We start from the raw sequence: 20,718 nt of genomic DNA on the forward strand, positions 1-20,718 counted from the left end.
TTAAGGAAATAGAAAAATTATTATATAAAAAATAAATACAGGGATAAATAATTCTAAATTTTTAGTGATGTCAATTCATGACAATTTTGCCACAGAATATTAGCCATACTTTTTCTATATAAAATATAATATCTACTAGTAGTGGTAGGTAATATTGACAGTAGTTAACTTAATAAAAACATAGGATAGACGTCAATTCGTGTTTTCTATGGTAAATGTCACAGTATTTTATCAGTAGAATTATTAGTATTATTATAGTAGGTTACGTGTAGCTGCATATTTTTAAATACCTTTCAGAGATTTTATGAAGATTTTTTAAGAGTGGAGCAATCATTTAGTATGATTTTATAATATATTGCATTTTATTTTAATCAATTTTATTTTATAGTAACTTTGTTAATGTAAGTAAAAAATATTTCAAGGTTAGAAATCTTTGTTTCTCTTATTTTTTATTATGTAGATTTTTATGTTTTTTAAGTGTGTTAAATTATTGATACGAAGACGCTTTAAAATGAGCTTTATGTTCAGTGATTTACCTTGGGGCATAAAGTTCCTTCAAAGAATAACAGAAAAATGTTGTCCAAGGCTCTATTTCAATAGGGAGTTATGGTAAACAGTTACATATGACTAATTCATATAACTATTAATTAATATATTTTTAGTTATAAAACCAGTATTATCTTTTTAACATATATTTCATATATGTGTTATCATTTATCACGCAAGCCCATATCAGTTGTAAAAACAGTATTACACAGAAATTGCAGTAAATTAACGCCGCCTTCCCCAAATGAGCCTAATAATTGGTGTGATTGGGCACCTTTTGGTATTACGTGTATTGTGAATGTTATGCATAATTATTGTTGATTTACTTTTAAGATGGATCAGATGCTACAGCATCACAACTTTTAGGAGAACTAGATTCTGCATTTCTTTTTTGTTATGCGGTGGCTATGTTTATATCTGGGTTCATAGCAGAGCGAGTAAATATAAGATATTTTTTAAGTTTGGGAATGCTTTTTTCTGGAATATTTAGTTATATGTTTGGAATTGGAAAGTCATATAACATTCATGATTTATGGTATTATATTATTATACAAGTAAGTCTACAAACAAAATTAATGGATATATATAATGTATATATGATACATATTTTTACAATATAATATAAAAAGATAGAGAGATAATGTATATATCACATGCATGTGAATTAATTTTATTGAATTTACAATAGAATAAAAGTATGGTTTCTGTTTGTATAATTTCATGCACTTCTAATAGTGCCTTTATTTTTGTATTGAAACTTTGTCATAAATTCTTATATATATTATATGATTTGGTTCAACAACATATTAATTTTTATTAAGATTAATTTCAAAATAATTTGACTAAATAGCTTTAGAAAAAATGTGATTATTTCAATAATAATTTTAATAATTTAAATTTCATCAGACATATTAGACAGTACTGTTTAACGATACAAAATACTTATACAATATAGTAATAGTAATACAATTACAGTAAAATTTTTATTAAAATAAATAATTAATTAATTAAAATAATTCTTCCAAATTAATTTACGGTTCATATATTACTATGTTAATCCATTATTTATTTAGGGGTTGGCAGGAATTTGCCAAACTACTGGATGGCCTGGTGTTGTAACAGTAATGAGTAATTGGTTTGGGAAATCAAAAAGAGGCTTAATTTTTGGATTATGGAATTCACATACTAGTATCGGAAATATATTAGGTATATTTGTTGTACTGTCTACAGTACATTTTGTATTTTCTTACTTTTAGGTTCATTAATTGCTGCAAAATATGTTGAAAATAATTGGGCTTTATCTTTTATAATGCCAGGTTTAATAATTGGAATAGCTGGATTTATTATATTTTTATTCCTTGTAGTTAATCCAACAGATGTTGGTTTTAGTAAAACTGAAAGTAGGACAGGCACTAGAGTAAGTTAATAACATATTGTTACATACAACTTTATAACAAATTAATTGATGTGTGTTCAAATAGAGAGCATATAAACCATTAGACAGTCAAGTTTCTAACACTGACTCAGTTTCATCTTCTAATTCAGATGTTGATGACAGAGACATTTCTATCGGAGAATATGTACGTATATTTTTTTTGGCCTTTTTATATAATTGTTTTTTTAATTTAAATTTACAGTAATAAAACTCTTCTAGGTTTCTACTCGAATTTCTCGTGTGTTAATAAATTCAAAGAGTGTAAGTTTAGTTATCAAAGGCCGTTTGGTCTTAGAGAAGCTTTGAGCCTTGTGGTGCTTATAGTTATCCAATTGAGTGATCATTAAGTTTAAAAGTGAAAGAGCTTTTTTAAAGTTATTGAAACTAGTTTTTATAATTAATATTGAAAGTTGTTTTATATTTAAACTATACATTTACACACAACATAAACTATAAAAACGCATTAAATGTCTTACATATTTGCTGTTTTGCGATTTTTTCAACTAAACACTTGATTTTTTTACATAGTTAAAAATATAATAAACCATGTTTTTTGTAATGATTTATTATTTCTCAGGAAATTCAAAGGCGCAGTGTATCAGAACGCACAAGATTATTAGAAGATTCAGCAGAAGTTTCCCATGATCAAGCTATAGGTTTTCTTGGAGCACTAAAAATACCAGGAGTTATAGAATTTTCTCTTTGTCTATTTTTTTCAAAATTAGTCAGTTACACGTTTTTGTATTGGTTGCCTTTGTTTGTCAATGCATCTAGTAAGTTCATGTTACATTAATGTAGTCGTAAATTTTTTACTATTAATATTTATAGCCACTATAGGAGCTGAATATAGTGCAGATTTGTCCACTCTTTTTGACGTAGGGGGTATTGCTGGAGCTATAATAGCTGGTGTTCTTAGTGACAAAACAGAAATGCCGGCTAGTACATGTGTAGGAATGTTATTCCTAGCCGGGCCAATGGTAATTTTTATTGCAACACTTTACCTTCTATTCATTGAAAACTTAAATAAACATTGTAACTAGTGTTGGGAACCATGGAATGAAAACACTCAAAATCCCATCGCATCACATTCTGTCGTAAAAAAGCACTCTAACGAATGTAATAATTATTTTTGAAAGTTTTTTCCAATTAATCATGATGTAACACTCATTTTATGAGAGAAAGAGAGAGAGAAAAAATATAAAATATGAGAATTTTTTTTTGGATTTGGCCGTAGATATGTGCTCATATTAAATTATTTTAAATTGGCAAGCGAAGTGTAGTTAATTTTATATTAGTTTTATTTAGAATTTTTAAATCATGAAGGGAACAATGATTGGAAATGTTTTCTGGTATTTTAGGATATTTAGAAAGTAACTACAACAATATAATGATTATGATTTGTAATTATTTGATTCAGTTGTGTGCTTACGAATGTTGCTTCTTTTTTTTCAACACTGTCATAAGCGAGACTGATATGTACGTGTTCCTACCAGTATCAAGTTTGGGAGAGAATTTGAGATTAGATAACATAATTGCAAGGTTCAGCTATATTGCAAAGAACTGTTACTTTGGATTTGTAAAAACGAACTGGAGTAATGACCCTAAATATTTTTACCATTACTATTAATATTTGAATTGCAATTTTTTAATAATATATAGATAATATAATAGAATAAAAAGGCTAAAGAGTTACAATATTCTCTAAAAACAAATAAACATATCTAATCTATGACTATATCATTATTATACTTTTTGATGTTCAAATGTTCCATACCATGTTTTCCAACGATATTATTATATATAATTATAACTATATTTGTGGGATTAAGAACAACCACAAGTCTTAGACAGTCGTTCTAATATAGATATTTTAATGTATATGTAAGATTCATTTTATATATTATTACCATTATTAAATAATCTTTATTTTGTAAATGTCATTTAGTTGGATATTCACTGAAATTAATGTTCATGTTTTAGATATTTGTTTACCAGAAATTCTGTGTAGTCAGTTTAGGGTTAAATATGGTACTTCTAATTATTGTTGGTGTTCTTGTTAATGGCCCCTATGCCTTAATAACAACAGCAGTTTCAGCAGAATTAGGTACTCATCATAGTTTAGAAGGAAATTCTAAGGCTCTTGCAACAGTGACTGCAATTATTGATGGAACTGGATCAATAGGTAAGAGATATTTATATTTTTGGCAATTGAATTGGAAATTACTTTTAGTAACATTTTTTAAATGTTTATTTAATTTAAACTCATTATTATTCTAGGTGCTGCTGTAGGACCCCTTTTAGCCGGTTTTGTATCAAGTTATGGATGGAATAATGTTTTCTATGTGTTGATTGTAGCTGATACATTTGCAATGATTCTTTTGATTCGTCTAGTAAAATATGAAATAATACAATTCAAAACTCGCCCAAGGGGCTTAAGGATAGAATAATATCTATAGATACATATGTATACATTGAGTATCACATTTCATTCTAATTTATTTTTTGACTGTAATTATTGACTTTATTATAAATGTACCTTTTATATGTATATATTCCTTATGAAATGTGGTGCTAATACCTCAATGGGTGATAAATATGTAAAAAATCTCTTTTGTAAATATATTACTATTATCTGTTTTAATATTTTATTTTTATTATTTCTCTAATTTGAAGCCATAACATTGTTAGAACAAATGTTTTTTATTTAAAGCCAAGATATTTTACATTCCTACAAATATATTTGTATGTGACTATGTGATATAAATGTGTATTAAATAATTTAAAATACAATAAAAGTTGAAATGGTATGTGTTTATTTTGGGTAATTTTTATGGTATGCCTAAAGGTATTATAAATGATATTTTGTCAGCAAATTCTCCCCACGCTGATCTGTTGATCTGATATACAGTTATCCACGATACTAGAAGGATCAACCATATCAAACACCCTATTGTTGAATAAATGACATCTACAAAAAAGCATTTCAGATACAGCGAAATAGAGTAAATACAACTTACATTTTCGAATTTGCTTTTGCTCATCATAGACCGGTTTTCTAAAAGCCTCATTAAAAAACCATACTGCATTTATTGCCCATACAATAGGTAAACATAAGAATCCAACTAGAACATATAAAATCAATAATAATTTTTAAAGAAAATAATACTAACCTCTAAAATACCATCTACTAAGATATAATTTTCGATTATTAGGTATTTTTGCTAAATCCATTTTGATATAAAATAACTTCAATTAAATGTTCAAAACAAAGGTCCCAAAACATAGGGAACATGACAAATGATGACACATAGCTGACACTAGGGATGCTGAAAAAATATCGATATACGGCTATATCGATATACCGCTATATCGATATTTTTGGCACATATTTTTGTAAGAGGATATTTTTCGATATTTTTTAACAGGAATTTTATATATTTCTTAGATATTATAAAAAACTATGTAATTTTTTTGTAATAAACCTTTTAAATTGGTACTTATTTTAACGTTTATGTATTTTGGCACTTAAATATTGTACTTAATTAATTATACTTTATTAAAATATCAATTTATACAGTAAAAAAATATCGATATTATTCGGTATTTTTTAGCAATATTTTAAAGTGTCCTTTTAAATTAAGTATCAAAATACACTAAATGTTTAAAATTAAGTACAAGTTTTATAGTGTCGTTTTTAATGTTTAAGAAATATTTTTATTTTTTTTTAAATCCGACTGAAAAAAATGTGGATATATTTCGTCAAAAAATCGATATTTTGTAAAAAAAAATGTCGATAATTGTAAATGAGAGTATCGAATTATGAGTTGCAAAATAAAATATCAATATTAGAAATCTAAGAATTTTCAAAAGAGTAAAACCTAGGGTATTTGAAGTCGTGTATTTACAAGCTAGGGGTGTTGACCACCCAAAAAAAATCTCAATATTTCGATATATCGATATTTTAAAAAATAGCGATATATAGTGTTCGTTACTTTTTAATTAATATCGATATGGCGGAGGAAAAAAATATCGATATTGTTTTTGCAAGTATAGAAAATATCCATATTATACAAAAAATATGTCGATATTTTTAAGATAAAATAAAAATAGTGTAATATTAGCCTAAAAAATCAAGTTCAGTTTACTAATAATTTAATTTAATGTTTTCCTTATTAACTGTTTAACAATTTCCTTATTTTTTCTGTTAATGTTCTATTAACTTCTTTAATGCAAAAATATACATTATCTTAATTTATAACATTTGATCGAAAAAATCGTTATGATCCAACTTTGACAGAGTTTTTTTTGAGTTTTAGCCATAGAGTAACATAGAAAAAATATAAATTTCACGGTATAAGCGACCTTGGGGAAATGTTTTGTTTAGTTCAATCAACTGTAGCGCTGCGATCGCAAATTGTGATTGGCAGTTTAAATTCCAGGTGCCGCCACTAACATGAAATGTGATTGGTCGATCAAATTGTGTGAAATCAGCATTTTCTATGGGCGTCCATTTTTATGTTTGTTGTTTGTAGGTTATGGTTTTTGTTTAGATCACGAAATTTTCGTTTTACGTTGTGCATATTTTCTGTTTTACATTAATTATTATGGAGTAATAATATAAAAATTGATGACAATACGTCAGTGTAGTAAAAGATGTAGTGTACCGGGGTAAAATTCTACTACGGAAATTAGACATCGTTTCCCAAAGAATGATCTCGCTCCTTTCCAAAAATGGGTTGATCAAGTAAATAGTAGTAAGTTACCTGGATAAACCACAATGCAAATATATCAACGTCATGGTGTTTGTTATGGACATATTAGTGAAAAATTTAGAATTATCCTTCACGAACAGATATTTGGGTAAATGCATATCCATCATTGGTTTTATCAGGTACATATAAAATTATCTATCTACTACATGTCTGTTTATATATTGTTTGTTTACAGAAATTCAAAAACTTATGAAGATGTTAGTAGTAATAAAATTCAATTAATCTACCAAATTGTGCGTATGTTGTCAGTGTGATGTCTCTACATAAAGAAGTCTTACAAGAAGGTAATAATTAATATAACTGGATAATTAGTAGTAATAAATACTACTTTTAATTGTAAAATATCCCTAAAATATTTGCAATACTTTAACTTTTTAGAACAATCAGTGTTCAATCATTTTATAGTAGAGGAATTATATATTTAAATTTGATTGCCTTGTTAAGAAAATATTTGTTATGGTGCCATCAATTAAAAATTTAATTGCTACTTTTAGGGGATTTATTAACTTAAAGAAATCTATTTTGTCTAAATTTACAAATAACTACATTTATTTAACAAATCTTAACCAAGATTGCTTAAAGATTTTTGTTGGATCTATTAGAGGTCATAGAGGTAGAAACAGCATCCTTCCCCTAGTATGTTCGAGAAATTTTTAAAAGGGCTCATCATTTCACATCATTCTCCCGGAGAAAATTGTGAAGAAGATGAACATGTTAGATAACTTATATTCTGTTTTAATGGGATATCCAGTACCACTTGAGGTTGTTAAATCACCAGTTGAGTCTATATTTTCAGTTCCAAAGAATTTTGCTCTAAGGAAAACAAGTCTAATATTGTATTTTAGTCTTATTTCAGGCTATTTAACAAAACTTCTGAAAAAGAGACAACATGCAATATTTGTCTATATTCTATATTAAGTAGTTCCACAGATAGATAATACTCTAAAATCTAAATATTTTTAAAAAACACATAAATTTTTAGTGTTTCGACTGTCCAATCCATAATGAGTTTCAAGACCAAATTTTAAGTTATTATGAGGTGTGATTGTATTTTTGGTATAATGAAGTTAATGCAATATCAACAGGGAAGGATTTAAAGTTTACCTTAAATATATCAAGATAAGTTAGAACTTTAATAGATCCCATAAAATTGATGGCACTAAACATATATGGGAAGGCGTTATAGAAGAATTATAGATATTTTAATATTGCCTAGAATAGAGTTCATAATTGTTTTTTTTGCTTTTTGTTTATATATATTTATATTATTTACACTTATATATATTTGTATAGGATTTCATTTTAATAAATTAATATTAAAATTTAAATTTGATTTTTATTTAAATACTATTGGCCAATAAATGTGACGTCACAAAATAATCAGGGGAAATGGCAGACCAATCAAAGCAAAGTATTTTCCTTACAGGTTTCTACATAACTATTTTAAACTAACCAATCAAATTCGCGTTGTCAGCGCCGCCAATGATTGGACTAAGCGAAACTTTGCCCCACTACTTACCATTGCAGTTGCACACCCCTGTAGATTAATAGAGATGCAAGTCAATAGGGGATTCTGGCAAAAAGTTTTGCTTTGCCCATGGTCCAGAGGGCGCCATAATGGGCCATTCAAGTAATTTGATTGGTCATTTTAAATCTCCATTATAGGCACCTGTATGAAAAATATTTTACTGTGAAGACATTTGATTGGCTCATTAGTAAAGCTTGACGTGACAGCCTTGACGTCATGTTTAATTGAAGAATGAAATTCAAATAAAAAAAAATCTGAAATAAATTTATAAAATTCAATTAAATATAAATATAAACATAATACTTAAAAATAAATAAATATAAATATAATCTGTAACAATAAATATAAATATATAATGTAAATTTATCTACAAAATATAAATATAATATAAAAATAAATATATCTATAAAATATAAATATTATAAACATATTTATAAAACCGTAAGCAGAAAACTTTGGTGTATTGCAAATCAAAATTATCTCTTCCGTCTTTTATCTTTTTCATATTTGTTTAGTGTCATCAATTTAATAGGATCTATCAGAGTTCTGTCTTTTTATTTTCTTATACTGAAAGCAAACTTTGAATCTTTCTCTCTTAATTTTCTGTTCACCTGTATTACTCAAAAGTATATAGCACACCTTGTTAGTACTTTTAATATTTTATCCCAAAGATCATTACGGAATGTACAATTGAAGGGTTTTAAATTGACTTCTTTTTAAACACATTTGACAAAAATGTTGTTATATTATCGACGTGACAAAATTGCTGAATAACATAAGACATAGCTCAAAGACCTACTGACAGTATAATAAAACAATGTTGTTGGAGTCTGGAGCACAAGATATTGTCTTGCCTCTATAGAATCAAACTCAATTTTTGGGTCTACTGATATATTTATAATTATATGTCACAAGTTCTTTTTTTAAAAGTTTTACTAAATAACCTGAGATGTATACTACGGTACAACGTAAAACTTTCTTTGCTCTTATAGGAACATCTGAGCTGAAGTAATAGAGTCAAGTAATTAACTGTAAAAATGAGCAAAAAGGTAGATATTGGATGAATGAATACAAACTTTACCATTATCTTTTGGAGTTTGTTAAAATGTCGATGATATTTGCTTCGAACACCTTGGTTGTGGGCCTGGAACGATGGAAATAGGCACTACAAATATAGTAAGACATGGTAAAGATCATAAATCTGTTTCAGTTTAATCCAACCAGTTTAGGATTTTTTATGTTTCCTACTCATTTCTTAAAGATCGCCAGGTACTTGTTTAACGGAAAACGATGATGCATTTCCTCACTATCTGTGCATCCGGGCACGCAACACTTCCTAGAACGAGAATGCATTTCAACTACCGACTTGTATATACCAATAAAATAAAATAATAATTATTTTATATAATAATTATTTAATAATATAAACGTTATACCAGCATGTCGATTAGCTCGCGAACAAGCACGTTTTCAGAAGAACTAAAGCTAATTTGTTGTTTGTGGACTGATTGAGATATAAAGTGCTTGATTTCTCGAGTGTCAGTTTCCCTATGAATTTGATTATTTCTGACAAACCATGGAGCGTTTAATATTCTCCTGAAGAAATTATTTTCGAAAACTTGAAGCCGTTTCATTTGGTTAGGTGTAACAAAGTTGAAGTAGATATTAGATCCGTAGAGGAGTATGGACCGAATTAACATCTTGTAAAATAAGCATTTGATGGAGATGGGAAGTGTGCTAGAAGGGCAGAGCAGAGAAGATAGCAGATTTCTTATCCCCGAAACCTTTCTGGATTTGGGAATGCCAACCGAACTGTCGGTCGAAGTGGAGACCTAGGTACGTGATCCAGCCATAAAATTATTGCGGTGTCGAACTTAAATTGCAAGGCGCGCAGGGCGTAACGCTACTTATGGAAAATGACGGCCTGGGTTTTCAGGGGGTTGATTTGCAACCTCCAGAATTTGAACCACTTGATTGCATGATCGAGCTGCTTCATGGACGTTTACATCATGAATTGTAACTTCGAACCTGATGGCCGTGAAGAAAGCAGTGTCGTCAACGTAAAATGCGACGTCAATATGCTCTTTTCTCGGTAGATCTGAAATAAAGTGGTTAAATTAGCCTGAGGCTGGCGGGAAACCTTGAGGTACACCAGCACCGTTTTGTTTACGACTTGAAAGTGATGCGCTGATCTTGACTTGGGAAGATCTGTCCGAGAGATAGGACTTGATGAGAGCGGTTAGGTCTTCTGGGAGGCCTAACCGCACACACTTTGCGATCAAACTGTCCTGCCAGACCTTGTCGAAGGCTTTGGTTAGGTCCAGATGGACTGCTCCAAGCATTTTACGTTGGTCAAGAGCGTGATGGATGTGGGTGGCCAGATGGGTAGCCTGATGGACGGATGGGTGGTGAGCTCGAAAGCCGAATTGTTCATCAGGAATGATGTTGTTTTCTTTTGTGAAAGAGTTGAGAGCGTTGAGTATTGCCCTCTCGGCAAGCTTCGAAATGGCACTGAGAAGGCTGATGGGCCTGTAGTCAGATGGAGATGATGTTGCTCCTTTCTTGGGAATAACCGCTATATGTGTGTGTTTCCAAGACGTAGGGAAATGTTGCAGCCTCATGATGCAGTTAATGATGTTTGTCAGTCCGCGAGCTGCTTATGAGGGAGTTTTTTAACTGGGTAATCGATATTCCGTCGAAGCCTGGGGATTCTGGTTTGAGACTTGTCGATTATAGTCTGTAGACTTTGGGGATACGAAAAGGTTGAAAAGAAACGCTGGGGTTACTGGTCTTTTGGTAGAGTTGGATTCGTTGATGACAGTGTCGTTGTCATTAGCTTTAGTGTTCTCTGTGGGTGGGGGGCATTTCATCTGAGCCTCGTAGGTCTCTGCGAGGAGCTCGACTTTTTCTTGGTCAGTGACTGCGAAATTTTCTGAAACCGCTGACTTCAGGAAGGGGGGCGATGATATTGTGCACGAGGCATTTGGAGACACGCCAGAAGGAAGGGGGGCCATCCAGGGTTTGATTCGCGAGAAATGAGTTTTATTTCATCGCTCGCCAGGTCGAAACGGTCACCCTTAACCCCATGCATGCTCTGTGCGCCTCCCATTTGTCTGCAGAATCAAGGGTGAATCGAGCTAATCTGCATATAATGTTTTTAATGCGAATTTCATGTTTAAAAGAAGCGGGAAGGTTGTTTCTCCACGGTTGGGGTTGTGATGAAATTTCGACTGTGGCAGATTTGTGAGCAGACTGAATATCACGAGTTAGCTTGAGTACGGCTTCCTCGGAGCTGTTCTGGAGTGTTAGTTTTCGAAATTTGATCGGATTCCAGGAGAAGAGATTGGGAGTGTTTCCAGTCGGTCTTTTTCCTGAATATTGTGAGTGGGACTTGAGTGGTGGCGCAGTTTCCGAGTTTGACAAGGACCGGATGATGATCAGAGTCTAGTTTGTCAAGGACTCGAACTTGGGAATGGCAATTTACGTCTTGAAGAATAAAGAAATTAAGGAATCTTGCTGCGCCTTGAGAAGCTGAACTGGCGTGATGGGTGGGTTCATCTGGCAGGTTAAGGCCTTAGCCCAGATCCGTACTTAGAGCTATGATGGCGTCATCTGCGGGGTTCGCTCTTGAACACTCCCAGGTGGAGTTGTGGGCGTTGAAGTCGCCACCTATTATTTTTGGAAATTTTCCTTCGACGAATGATCGGTATTCGGCATAGTTGAATACAGAAGATTTCCTACACAGGGATGTAATCGAACGAATACATAATGGAGGTTGTTTCGAAGTTGTTTGCTGATAACTAGGGTAGGAACTCGTGTTTGACTCCTTTTCTGACGAGACCCGGGGTTCTATCGTTTCTGTGGACAAAAAAGTGTTCGAAAGAAAGACGATGCGTAGGTTTCAGGAAAGTTTCCTGGGTGAGAGGGATGTTGACGTCATAGAATGTCATGACGTCTTCCAATTCAGCTTGCTTGCTTTCCGCATAAGCTGTTTGCATTCCATGTCATCAGTATAAGAGATTTTGGAACAGCCATTTCGAAGATTTAAAAGGCTGTTGGAAACAAACAGGTGAATGTTGCCGCTTAGTGATTCTGGAATGTTTATTATTATTACGTGGAGTGCTCTCTCCTCCGGATGACAGAAGGAATCGTAAGGATAATTCCCTTCTTCGGGCAGGGTAGTGTATTTACGGTAATCGTCGCTTGTGGCAACGAATGAGAGAATACCCTCCTTTTTGTTTCGGGTGATTAATATCACTTGATTGTGCCTTGGAGATTCTAATGAGCTCCATGAACCTCTTTTTGTTACGGAGCACTATAGCTGTGATTTTTTTTTGAGCGAGTTTGAGATACAGTCGCCGAAATGATTGGTACTGTTTTTGCTGTGGAGACCGTCCTAGTCATTGGCTTGGTTTGCACTGGGCTGATAGCGAATTTAGCCAATTTACAATTAAAATATTTTCGGTCATTCGTCGGTCATTTAATAATGACCTTCAGTTTTAGTTGATTTTTTTTTAAAGCTTCATCTAACATAAAACAGATAATAGTCAATGCTTGGAATTTGAAATAGTGAAATCAATTACAGCTTTAATAGTTCCTAAATTTGATGATCTGTTCGATTTGACAAATAAATGTAAATGGAAACTCATCACATTTAATTGATATTATAGTTAAATTCATATTCATTTTTTTGTTCTACGTGCGCTGTCTATGCATCTTCTAATAATTATATTAATACTGCTAATCTATAAGTCTATTTAGTTATAAAATAAGCTATACGTCAGTATACGAGTATATGCTGAACTTTAATCTTGTCTTAAGAAAATATTTTCATCTTCTGACCATTTGGCACTGCAAGTAAATGCAATAAATCAAAGCCCTTCAGTGAATGAAAACGATTGTTTTACCAAGTTCTAAAAAATTCTCAATCTGTTTTCGGTATTTCTCTGTTATGGTGGGTACAGACCTGAGCATTCAGGGCGAATTTACACAAAAAATTGAAAATACGCATGAGCAGAACTGTTTGAATCGAGCAGGTTTCAATATTAGTTCAAAGTTGTATTTCGCATGCACTTTGCTTAGTTCCAATGTTTGCCGCATGACTTTCAGTGCTTGGCGACGAACAGAAACTTGTCCCAGGGGCTGTGAGTTAGGTGAACACATTTGAGCGAGAGTGGAAAAAACTGGCGGGACCATGAGTGTCAGTGGTTTTGGTTTCGATAAAATAACCCTGTTTTTCCTTGTAATTATTAAATTAAAATGTTAATAATTATATTATCTCTGAGATGTCTTCGAATGAATAATGTGTGATTAACATCTATTAGTAATACATATAATAATAAAAAACGTTATAAAAACATGAAAAATTAAAATATGTATATTTTCCTACAAGAACCTTGTGAAATTAAATCTGAAATAATATTTTACTTGCAAAAGGTTATTATCAACAAAATTGAACATGTCACAAAAATAAAATAATGTCTTAAAGATATAAGTTTTCTTTTTATCGAATTGAAGGGAATTACATTTATAAAAAATAACTTTGTATTCTTTATACGCATTGATACCCTTCGTTCGCATAAAACTTGAATGAAGCTATTATAGTCGTCAAGTCTTATTTTTTTCATAATACTTAGTTGAAATTATTTCAACTTGTTCAACAAACATGTCATCTTCAAAACAGTAATCAAATTATTAAAATATAATTATACCCCATACAGTAACTGAAATAAATTTGTTTTTGTATATTTATTACTATTGTTGGATTCTTATTATATTGGATATACAATTGTTTATTAGGTGTATTAGGCCTCCAGGGGATACCATTAGGTAAAAAAGTGATCACATCTCCTCAGAAAAAGCTTGGAAAAGAGTTTAATGTAAATATAATAAAACAACCCTAATCTACAAACTATTATAACTGTATAAATAATTGCAGTTTAAGTCCTTCGATATTATATGTATTAGATGTACTATAACTTTTCATAAAATTTTTGTTTCATTATTTTATTTAGATTAGAATTTTCTTGAGTCAAAGCCAAAAATTAACTAACTATCAGAGTTAATGCGGCAACATTGCGATATTTTGATATCATTAATTTAGATGACCTCAGTTCACTGTTTTATTAAACGGACTATATATAATTTTTGTCTTTATCCTCGACGGACAAATTACTTGTTGACTCCATTTATATGTGTTGTGTGCCACCAAATAGAGGTAATATTTTTGATTTATTGTTATATTATGTCTACCTCATACTGTTATTTACACATATGTAGCCTTCTCCCTTGGGACTAAATATATCTACTGATGTTTTTGGATTATTTTGTAGTCATTATTGAATTGTAAATGTTTGAAAGCTTTTCAGGAATCTATAAATATAATATTGAAGTTGTATAAGCATAGCAGTTTTCTGATATATTCTTACCATAATATTTAAACGAGTTGGATTTCAATTATATGGGTAATTTCTTCCTTATTATAATTTTGTTTATTATGTTACCGACCATACTTATATAATTGCCTACTGTTTGATAAACGCTCAGACGGTACATACTATTTTAGCAATAAACCTTGCTTTTCAGGATAAAACACTGTACACGTGTGATCGAAAAGTCATTCACAAGATAGTTTATTTCGTTATGTCATTGTAAAAAGTGCGGTTATAATGAAAGGAATACGTGCCTCCGAACTAAACAATGAAAGCCGGCAAATTATTGTTGGAGACCGAGACTTTCCGATAGGAATTGGACGCGCCACGAGTTCATTTCGATTATCAGAAAATAAGGATACAGTAAACAGAAGGTAATTTTCGATTTAACACATGCATATTTTCATTTATTTGTACTTATAAAGTCTAGGGACTCAAGTGCTTTTTGGCAAAATGTGCGCAAGCTCATACACTTTGTTTGTTTTGTGTTCAACTGATATTTCAACTTTCTTTTCAACTTTTCTTGTATATCGCTCTGTGGTGGATACATTGAGTCACATGTAATTGTTGATTAAAGAATAGCAAAGGTAGTAATGTTATTAATTTTTTATGAAACATCTCAAAATAAATATGACCGTTTAAAAGTGTAATATATATGAATAGATGTAATATTTTACTGTTATATGCAAAATTTAGCAAATGGAAGTTTACCAAGCATATTAGGAACATGTTGGAATAATAAGGTGTATTTTATTAAAAAAAAATATTGTAGAAATTGGAAATAAAAACAATGAGTTTTACAAGCTATTTTATTTATATAAAACATATTATTTACCAAAAACTCGCTACGCTAATTACACAAATACATCATACTGAAACCTATAAGATATATTAAAAAAATCTTAAAATAGCTAAAATAGTTGTTGTTTATATAAAATCGTAGTGAAATATATTCACAAGCCACCACACAAAAAGACCAAAAAGCTTATTATTAATACAGGCAAAATGCTTGAAATATTCCTTGAAATCTGTGAATTGCCGCAATTTGTAAATTCGTTTTAGAATCAGACGTTATTTTCCTTCTCATTTTATTCTAGTTTAAAAGGGAGACAATGCTGTCTAATTAGCTCGAACATGTAAAGGATTGAGCCTGTCAAAATTGCACGATGCAAAATTCTTGAAAGCAATAGTGATAAGAGTTTATAACTCTAAGTTATATACTATTATAACTGTAGCTTTCAAATGAACTATAATGCTAAAATAAATTATATTTGATAACATTATTGTTCAATAATTTAGTTTAGATTAGAATTTTGTATGTCAAAGCCAAACAGAACTAAAACGCAGAGGTGATGCGGCAACATTGGGACGCTTTGATGTTACAAATTTAAATGACGTATGTACCAAATAATTTTAACATAACAGACTATAAGTGTGTTTCTCCTTTTTTTACATATTCGATTTTCTTTCAGGAAGTTGACTTGGAGCAAGTTCCACAACATATTCTTCTTGTCGACTGGAGCTTTCTTGAGTATTATTCTTATTAAAAACAATTTATTAAATCATATGTCTTTTAACATATATATAGACATATATTTTTATTATTACCCCATTACTACAATTTAAACGGTTTTCATTTGGATTATTGGTTAAGTTATCAATCAAATATGTAATCTCTTCATCATAATTAAACTTACTAGTTGATGGCTTTGCGATTATTAAGGCACTTTCATCTTCATCTTGGATATTTGGATCTAGAACAAACTCGCTCTTCTGTTCAAATGAGGCTACTGCATGAATGTGCTTACGTATTATAAATTTGATGCTATTTTCGGGGTATTCGTATGTATATCTATTCACACATATTTTGTATATATGACAGTAACCAGCTCGGGACTCCTCATTGCAAATTTCATTTACCAATACGCTATAATATCCTTTGTTGTCCAGGATTCGACATTAAATATACCCCAAAGATCATATTTGATCACTAATTTCCTTAGTTTTTTTATGCCCTTGCATAGTGACTCTGCAATTATAATTGTTCGTATTTGGTCTTTCTGTGTCCACGATCGTCTTCCACATTTTTTTCATTGTCTATTTCTTCTAATATATCTAACTTTTCCACCACCTTTTCTCTTCTTCTTTTTTTAATACATACTTACCTAATATTCAAATTTCAATTTATTATATTTTATATATTTATTCGCGCTTTCAATAGCCATATTTGTATTAATATCAGCAGTGGTCCTATAACATTGCGCCCACATCATAATTCGTTCTTTATCTGGAAATAATAACTACAATGGAAAAGGTGATAGAGGATTATCACTTTTTAAACCTCTACTTTGTACTCACGTTTGTATGTATTTTAAAAACGTCTCTTCTTCTACTTCTTGTAACTGTTGGAAATATGCAAATGTTTGTCTCCCTCAACATCATTCCAGTTCATGTTATCTCAGATTTCATCATTTTGAATTTTATTTCTACTCTGCATATTCCAGCTCCTAATAACATACCAGCTACATAATAACTTCTTTGGCTTTTCAACAGCATTCATTATCTTCACCCATGCATTATAAAATGCGGGATCATCATCGGTGATGATATAGTTGCATTAGACCCCTCTACTTCACCAATAATGGCATGAAAAAATTCTATTATTTTTTAATCCTTTCGATTACTTGATAGGAAAGCTATTGGAAATCTTATATTGTTCTCATGTGTAAGAAGAATAGTTATTAACTCAAGGTTTATTCTATAACTGTCATGGGATCCAACAACGCAAATAACTTACAAACAACAACTTATATATCTGTATTCTTGCATAAAAATGCATTCGGTCTGCTTCTGTTTATTCCACTCTTCCGCCTTCATAGAGGTACCCAGAAAATCATTAGGGTGTAGTTCTTTGTTAATATTATATATCTTGATTATTCGCCTCAGGTTAATTGCTGTAAGTAAATTTATTCGTTTTAAAATGTTTTTCTAATTCTATCGACTCTTGCACCTACAATCGATTTATTTTAAATTTCACTTTCTTCAGCTTTTGTTAATCTTTTATATCCTATTTATTCTTTATGTCCTACATATGCATCGAGAAATTCTACCGATATTTCACCTGTAAAAGAAAAATTAAATTATTAATAGAGGAGAGATAATTCTTCTTGTTATCGGTTTCAAATCTGCTGCTATTTCAATCACTCTTATTTAATGTCAACGAATATATTTTATTACACATCTGGCAACTAACGTTCCCACTATAAACAAAATTGATCAATCAAATTTATGTTAAATACTAAAAATAACACAATAATTTAATAGCTAAATAGCTAAGGTGGGAATGAATTATTAATGTAGCACAAATTGTTGATCCAAAAAGCACTCGACCGATTGCAAATTTTAAAATGGTCGATTATGAATGAATACCCTTCAAGAATACGTTTACAAGATGAGCAAAATAGCCGATTGTGCGCATGCGCCATTTTCAACAATCCCTTCAGTTCAGTTCAGATGGTTCAAAACGATAAAACTTTGTGGGTGTTGCTTACACTTCCAGCCTACTTGACAGACACTTTTGGCTTCCATCACTAACTAGCATTTTCTCCGTGGAGCTGCTGGCTATCTATATGGCCCTATCTGCCTTAGAAGAATCATTGATTAATGGATCGATACTAATTGCATCGGATTCTATGAGTTCCCTAGAGAGCCTAAGATCGGTAAGGATAGTCCACCCTCTGGTCACATTCATTTGAGAGCTACACAGAAAGTTACAATATACGGAAGCAAGAATCACATACCTCTGGGTTCCCTCTCATAGGGCAATATCTTGCAATGAAAGAGCCGAACTCCTGACAAGTAAGGAAGAGGAGTCAACCAAATTAAATAAACTATATAACAAAACAGATGCCAAAACTTCAGCATCTGTACCATCCATTAAGAAAAAAAATATTTTAAATATCTTATTTATCTTTATCTTTAACAGGCACGTTACCTGTGTTATAGCTGTTGATGCGCGTCTTTTTTCTTCTTGAATGTAAATGAGAAAAACAAAATTAAAACTAATTTATTTAAAATAAATATAAGTTATAAAGAGTAGAAACACACTATTAAAAGGCACCAATTTTGTGGTCCCTTGGCTAGGTATCTGAATGCTTTTGAAGGCTCGTGGAGACTTAGACGGATGCACGACATTTTATCTCCCATTGCTTTTTCCTTGTGTACCTCGTATTGATAGAGTAGACTGGCTAAATTATCCTTCTCGCAATCTGAATAATAATTATTTCTAGGGAGGGAAACATCTTTCCAATGATGATTTTCTTAACACATTTAAAGACATACGCCCATAAATGCCCCGAGATTAATCTTCCCACGGGGTTCCAAGGTAAAGTCGTTTTTCGATATTAAAGTGATTACTTAATTTAAAAAAGCCCTGCAGTTTTACAATGCTTAATAATGACTAATGGAGTTTTACAATTTTTTATTGTTAACTTTAAATCAAGGCCAAAAAAAGTCTATTGTCTATAACTATTGTCCCTTTTTCTTCTTGGCAGGAGAGAAGAATCGCTAGTTCTCGTGCTATTTGTGTAGTAAGAGTCATTGCTTTCTCAAATGTGAAATTAATATTAATTTTTTGTAATGATTGTGGTTTACTTTACGGTCATTTGTGTAATTAAAAGTATGTTAAAATCGCTTTATTTCTTTCATAATACTCTATACGATTTTCTTATGTTAGTTTATTGTTATTTTGAATTTGTTTTGCAAAATTATACATACATCGTGCTATTGCCTTGATATCTCCTTGCTTTCAGCTATGGCGTTTAAAGTCTCAGTTTTTTGCATCAGTAATTTTTGCAGCTGATATCATTGAAACCTTTCTGCCTCAAACTCCATTTGATATTTGGCTTTTTCTAGTTATTGGGTTATAGCTTCACATTATTTGCGTGTTATTTTGTTATGTATTAGTTGCGTATTATGTTTCTGAATTTTATCTAGTAGAAGGCCGTCCTGCTTGTCAATATTTTTAAAATGATGTTCCAATTTCTCTCGTTCTTTATTTACTATACACTGCTGTTCTTTTTTGGGTTTTCTTCAAAACATTTTTGGTATTGAACTAATGTTTCTCCAGTACATATATTTCCTTATTCTAAAGATTTATTTATGTTAAAAGTTTTATAAAGTTTTGCCTTTAATTCACTCAGGTTCCGTAAATCATCTGAGTGGAGAGTGACTACTTTAGCATATGTTTTCCATGACTTTCAATTGTTCACTTAACGATATCACTTCATTCACAGCATTTTTAATTGCTCTCTCGCTGCCCACAAATCCATTCAACCTTCCTGCAACTGTTATAGAAATAGTTTTAATATTTGCATTAGCCACATGCTTTTTATATGTGTGCATTAAGAACTTCCCTTATAATTAAATATATTTTTCTTGAAGTTCATTTAAAAGTTGGTTTTGTGAATTAAGCTCCATTGTTAATAATTATTCGTTGTCTTGAGCTTGTCTCGTTTAAAATATTTGAAACTGTATTATAATATTATTCAGAAGTTTTCTGTGTTGTTTTCAATTAAGTATTTAATTTATCAACTGCATAGTTAATTAATTATTGATTTTGAATAGCTGACTCGTTCAAGACTGAATGAAATGTGAATGAGTTTGAGAATTATTGGAGTTTATTAGAGGAGCTGTAATTATTCGCTGGTGCGGAGAACATTTTTCATACAAGACAGTTTACCATTTCTTTGAGAATGAGAAACTAAGCTTTGAGACTATATTATTTTCTTTACGCTTTTGTTAATATACTGAAGTCTTCGCTTGCAACACATTGTATATTAATATATAATTATACATATAGTTGCGTATTAAGTTGTTGGATTTGATCCAATAGAAAGATATTCTGCTGGTCCATATTCTTAAAACCTTTGTGTCGTTCTCGTTTAGTATACATTGCATACATTTTAGTATACATATATATAATTCACTCACATTCACTCATACTCA

At 30.9% G+C, this 20,718-nt stretch overlaps 3 protein-coding genes and 1 long non-coding RNA gene across 10 annotated transcripts in view; 2 read left to right on the plus strand and 2 right to left on the minus strand.

Annotated features, from left to right (window-relative positions):
- Nucleotides 1–187: 187 nt before the first annotated feature.
- Nucleotides 188–4,789, plus strand: MFS16 (Major Facilitator Superfamily Transporter 16). 7 transcript variants are annotated; one of them, XM_076400294.1, is made up of 12 exons: nt 188–401; nt 461–609; nt 663–826; nt 880–1,100; nt 1,620–1,752; nt 1,803–1,963; nt 2,028–2,126; nt 2,201–2,242; nt 2,559–2,754; nt 2,810–2,958; nt 3,962–4,163; nt 4,259–4,789. In XM_076400294.1, the coding sequence occupies exons 2-12, from the start codon at nt 467–469 to the stop codon at nt 4,426–4,428; spliced, it is 1,680 nt and encodes a 559-aa protein (XP_076256409.1). In that variant the 5' UTR covers nt 188–401; nt 461–466; the 3' UTR covers nt 4,429–4,789. The 7 variants fall into 7 exon arrangements, with proteins under 7 accessions (XP_076256409.1, XP_076256411.1, XP_076256415.1 ...); XM_076400297.1 differs by having other exon boundaries at nt 230–401; nt 479–609; XM_076400298.1 differs by having other exon boundaries at nt 301–422; nt 479–609.
- On the minus strand, nt 4,774–5,297 carry pen-2 (presenilin enhancer, gamma-secretase subunit). Its single transcript, XM_076400301.1, has 3 exons — nt 5,152–5,297; nt 4,999–5,103; nt 4,774–4,949 (listed from the first exon to the last, which is right to left on the minus strand). Exons 1-3 carry the CDS (start codon nt 5,210–5,212, stop codon nt 4,810–4,812), a joined length of 306 nt encoding a protein of 101 aa, XP_076256416.1. The 5' UTR covers nt 5,213–5,297; the 3' UTR covers nt 4,774–4,809.
- A 1,053-nt stretch (nt 5,298–6,350) lies between these two features.
- plx (PTB_TBC1D1_like and TBC domain-containing protein plx) overlaps nt 6,351–20,718 on the plus strand; it is a 192,588-nt gene continuing 178,220 nt past the window's right edge. Inside the window, exons 1-2 of the mRNA XM_076397976.1 lie at nt 6,351–6,872; nt 6,929–7,037. Coding sequence (XP_076254091.1) covers nt 7,007–7,037 — 31 coding nt within the window. The 5' untranslated portion in view covers nt 6,351–6,872; nt 6,929–7,006. The remainder of the gene's footprint in view (nt 6,873–6,928; nt 7,038–20,718) is intronic.
- Nucleotides 15,540–19,461, minus strand: LOC143192569 (uncharacterized). The gene is made up of 3 exons (XR_013004816.1): nt 17,727–19,461; nt 17,071–17,666; nt 15,540–17,012 (listed from the first exon to the last, which is right to left on the minus strand). It is a non-coding gene; the product is annotated as an uncharacterized LOC143192569 (long non-coding RNA).

This window comes from Rhynchophorus ferrugineus, unplaced genomic scaffold (assembly GCF_030347505.1).
Source record: "Rhynchophorus ferrugineus isolate W39M unplaced genomic scaffold, kcgeb_rfMv2 rfM3, whole genome shotgun sequence".
Lineage (NCBI taxonomy): Eukaryota > Metazoa > Arthropoda > Insecta > Coleoptera > Curculionidae > Rhynchophorus > Rhynchophorus ferrugineus.

Excerpts from the sequence above, each read along its gene's own strand:
- pen-2 (XM_076400301.1), bottom strand. The coding sequence starts at position 5,212 with ATGGATTTAGCAAAAATACCTAATAATCGAAAATTATATCTTAGTAGA. Across the intron at positions 5,104-5,151 it reads TAGTAGATGGTATTTTAGAG|TTGGATTCTTATGTTTACCT; the intron begins GTTAGTATTATT and ends TATATGTTCTAG. Across the intron at positions 4,950-4,998 it reads GCAAAAGCAAATTCGAAAAT|ATGTCATTTATTCAACAATA; the intron begins GTAAGTTGTATT and ends GCTTTTTTGTAG.
- MFS16 (XM_076400294.1), top strand. The coding sequence starts at position 467 with ATGTTTTTTAAGTGTGTTAAATTATTGATACGAAGACGCTTTAAAATG. Across the intron at positions 827-879 it reads GTGTGATTGGGCACCTTTTG|ATGGATCAGATGCTACAGCA; the intron begins GTATTACGTGTA and ends TTTACTTTTAAG. Across the intron at positions 2,755-2,809 it reads TTTGTTTGTCAATGCATCTA|CCACTATAGGAGCTGAATAT; the intron begins GTAAGTTCATGT and ends TAATATTTATAG.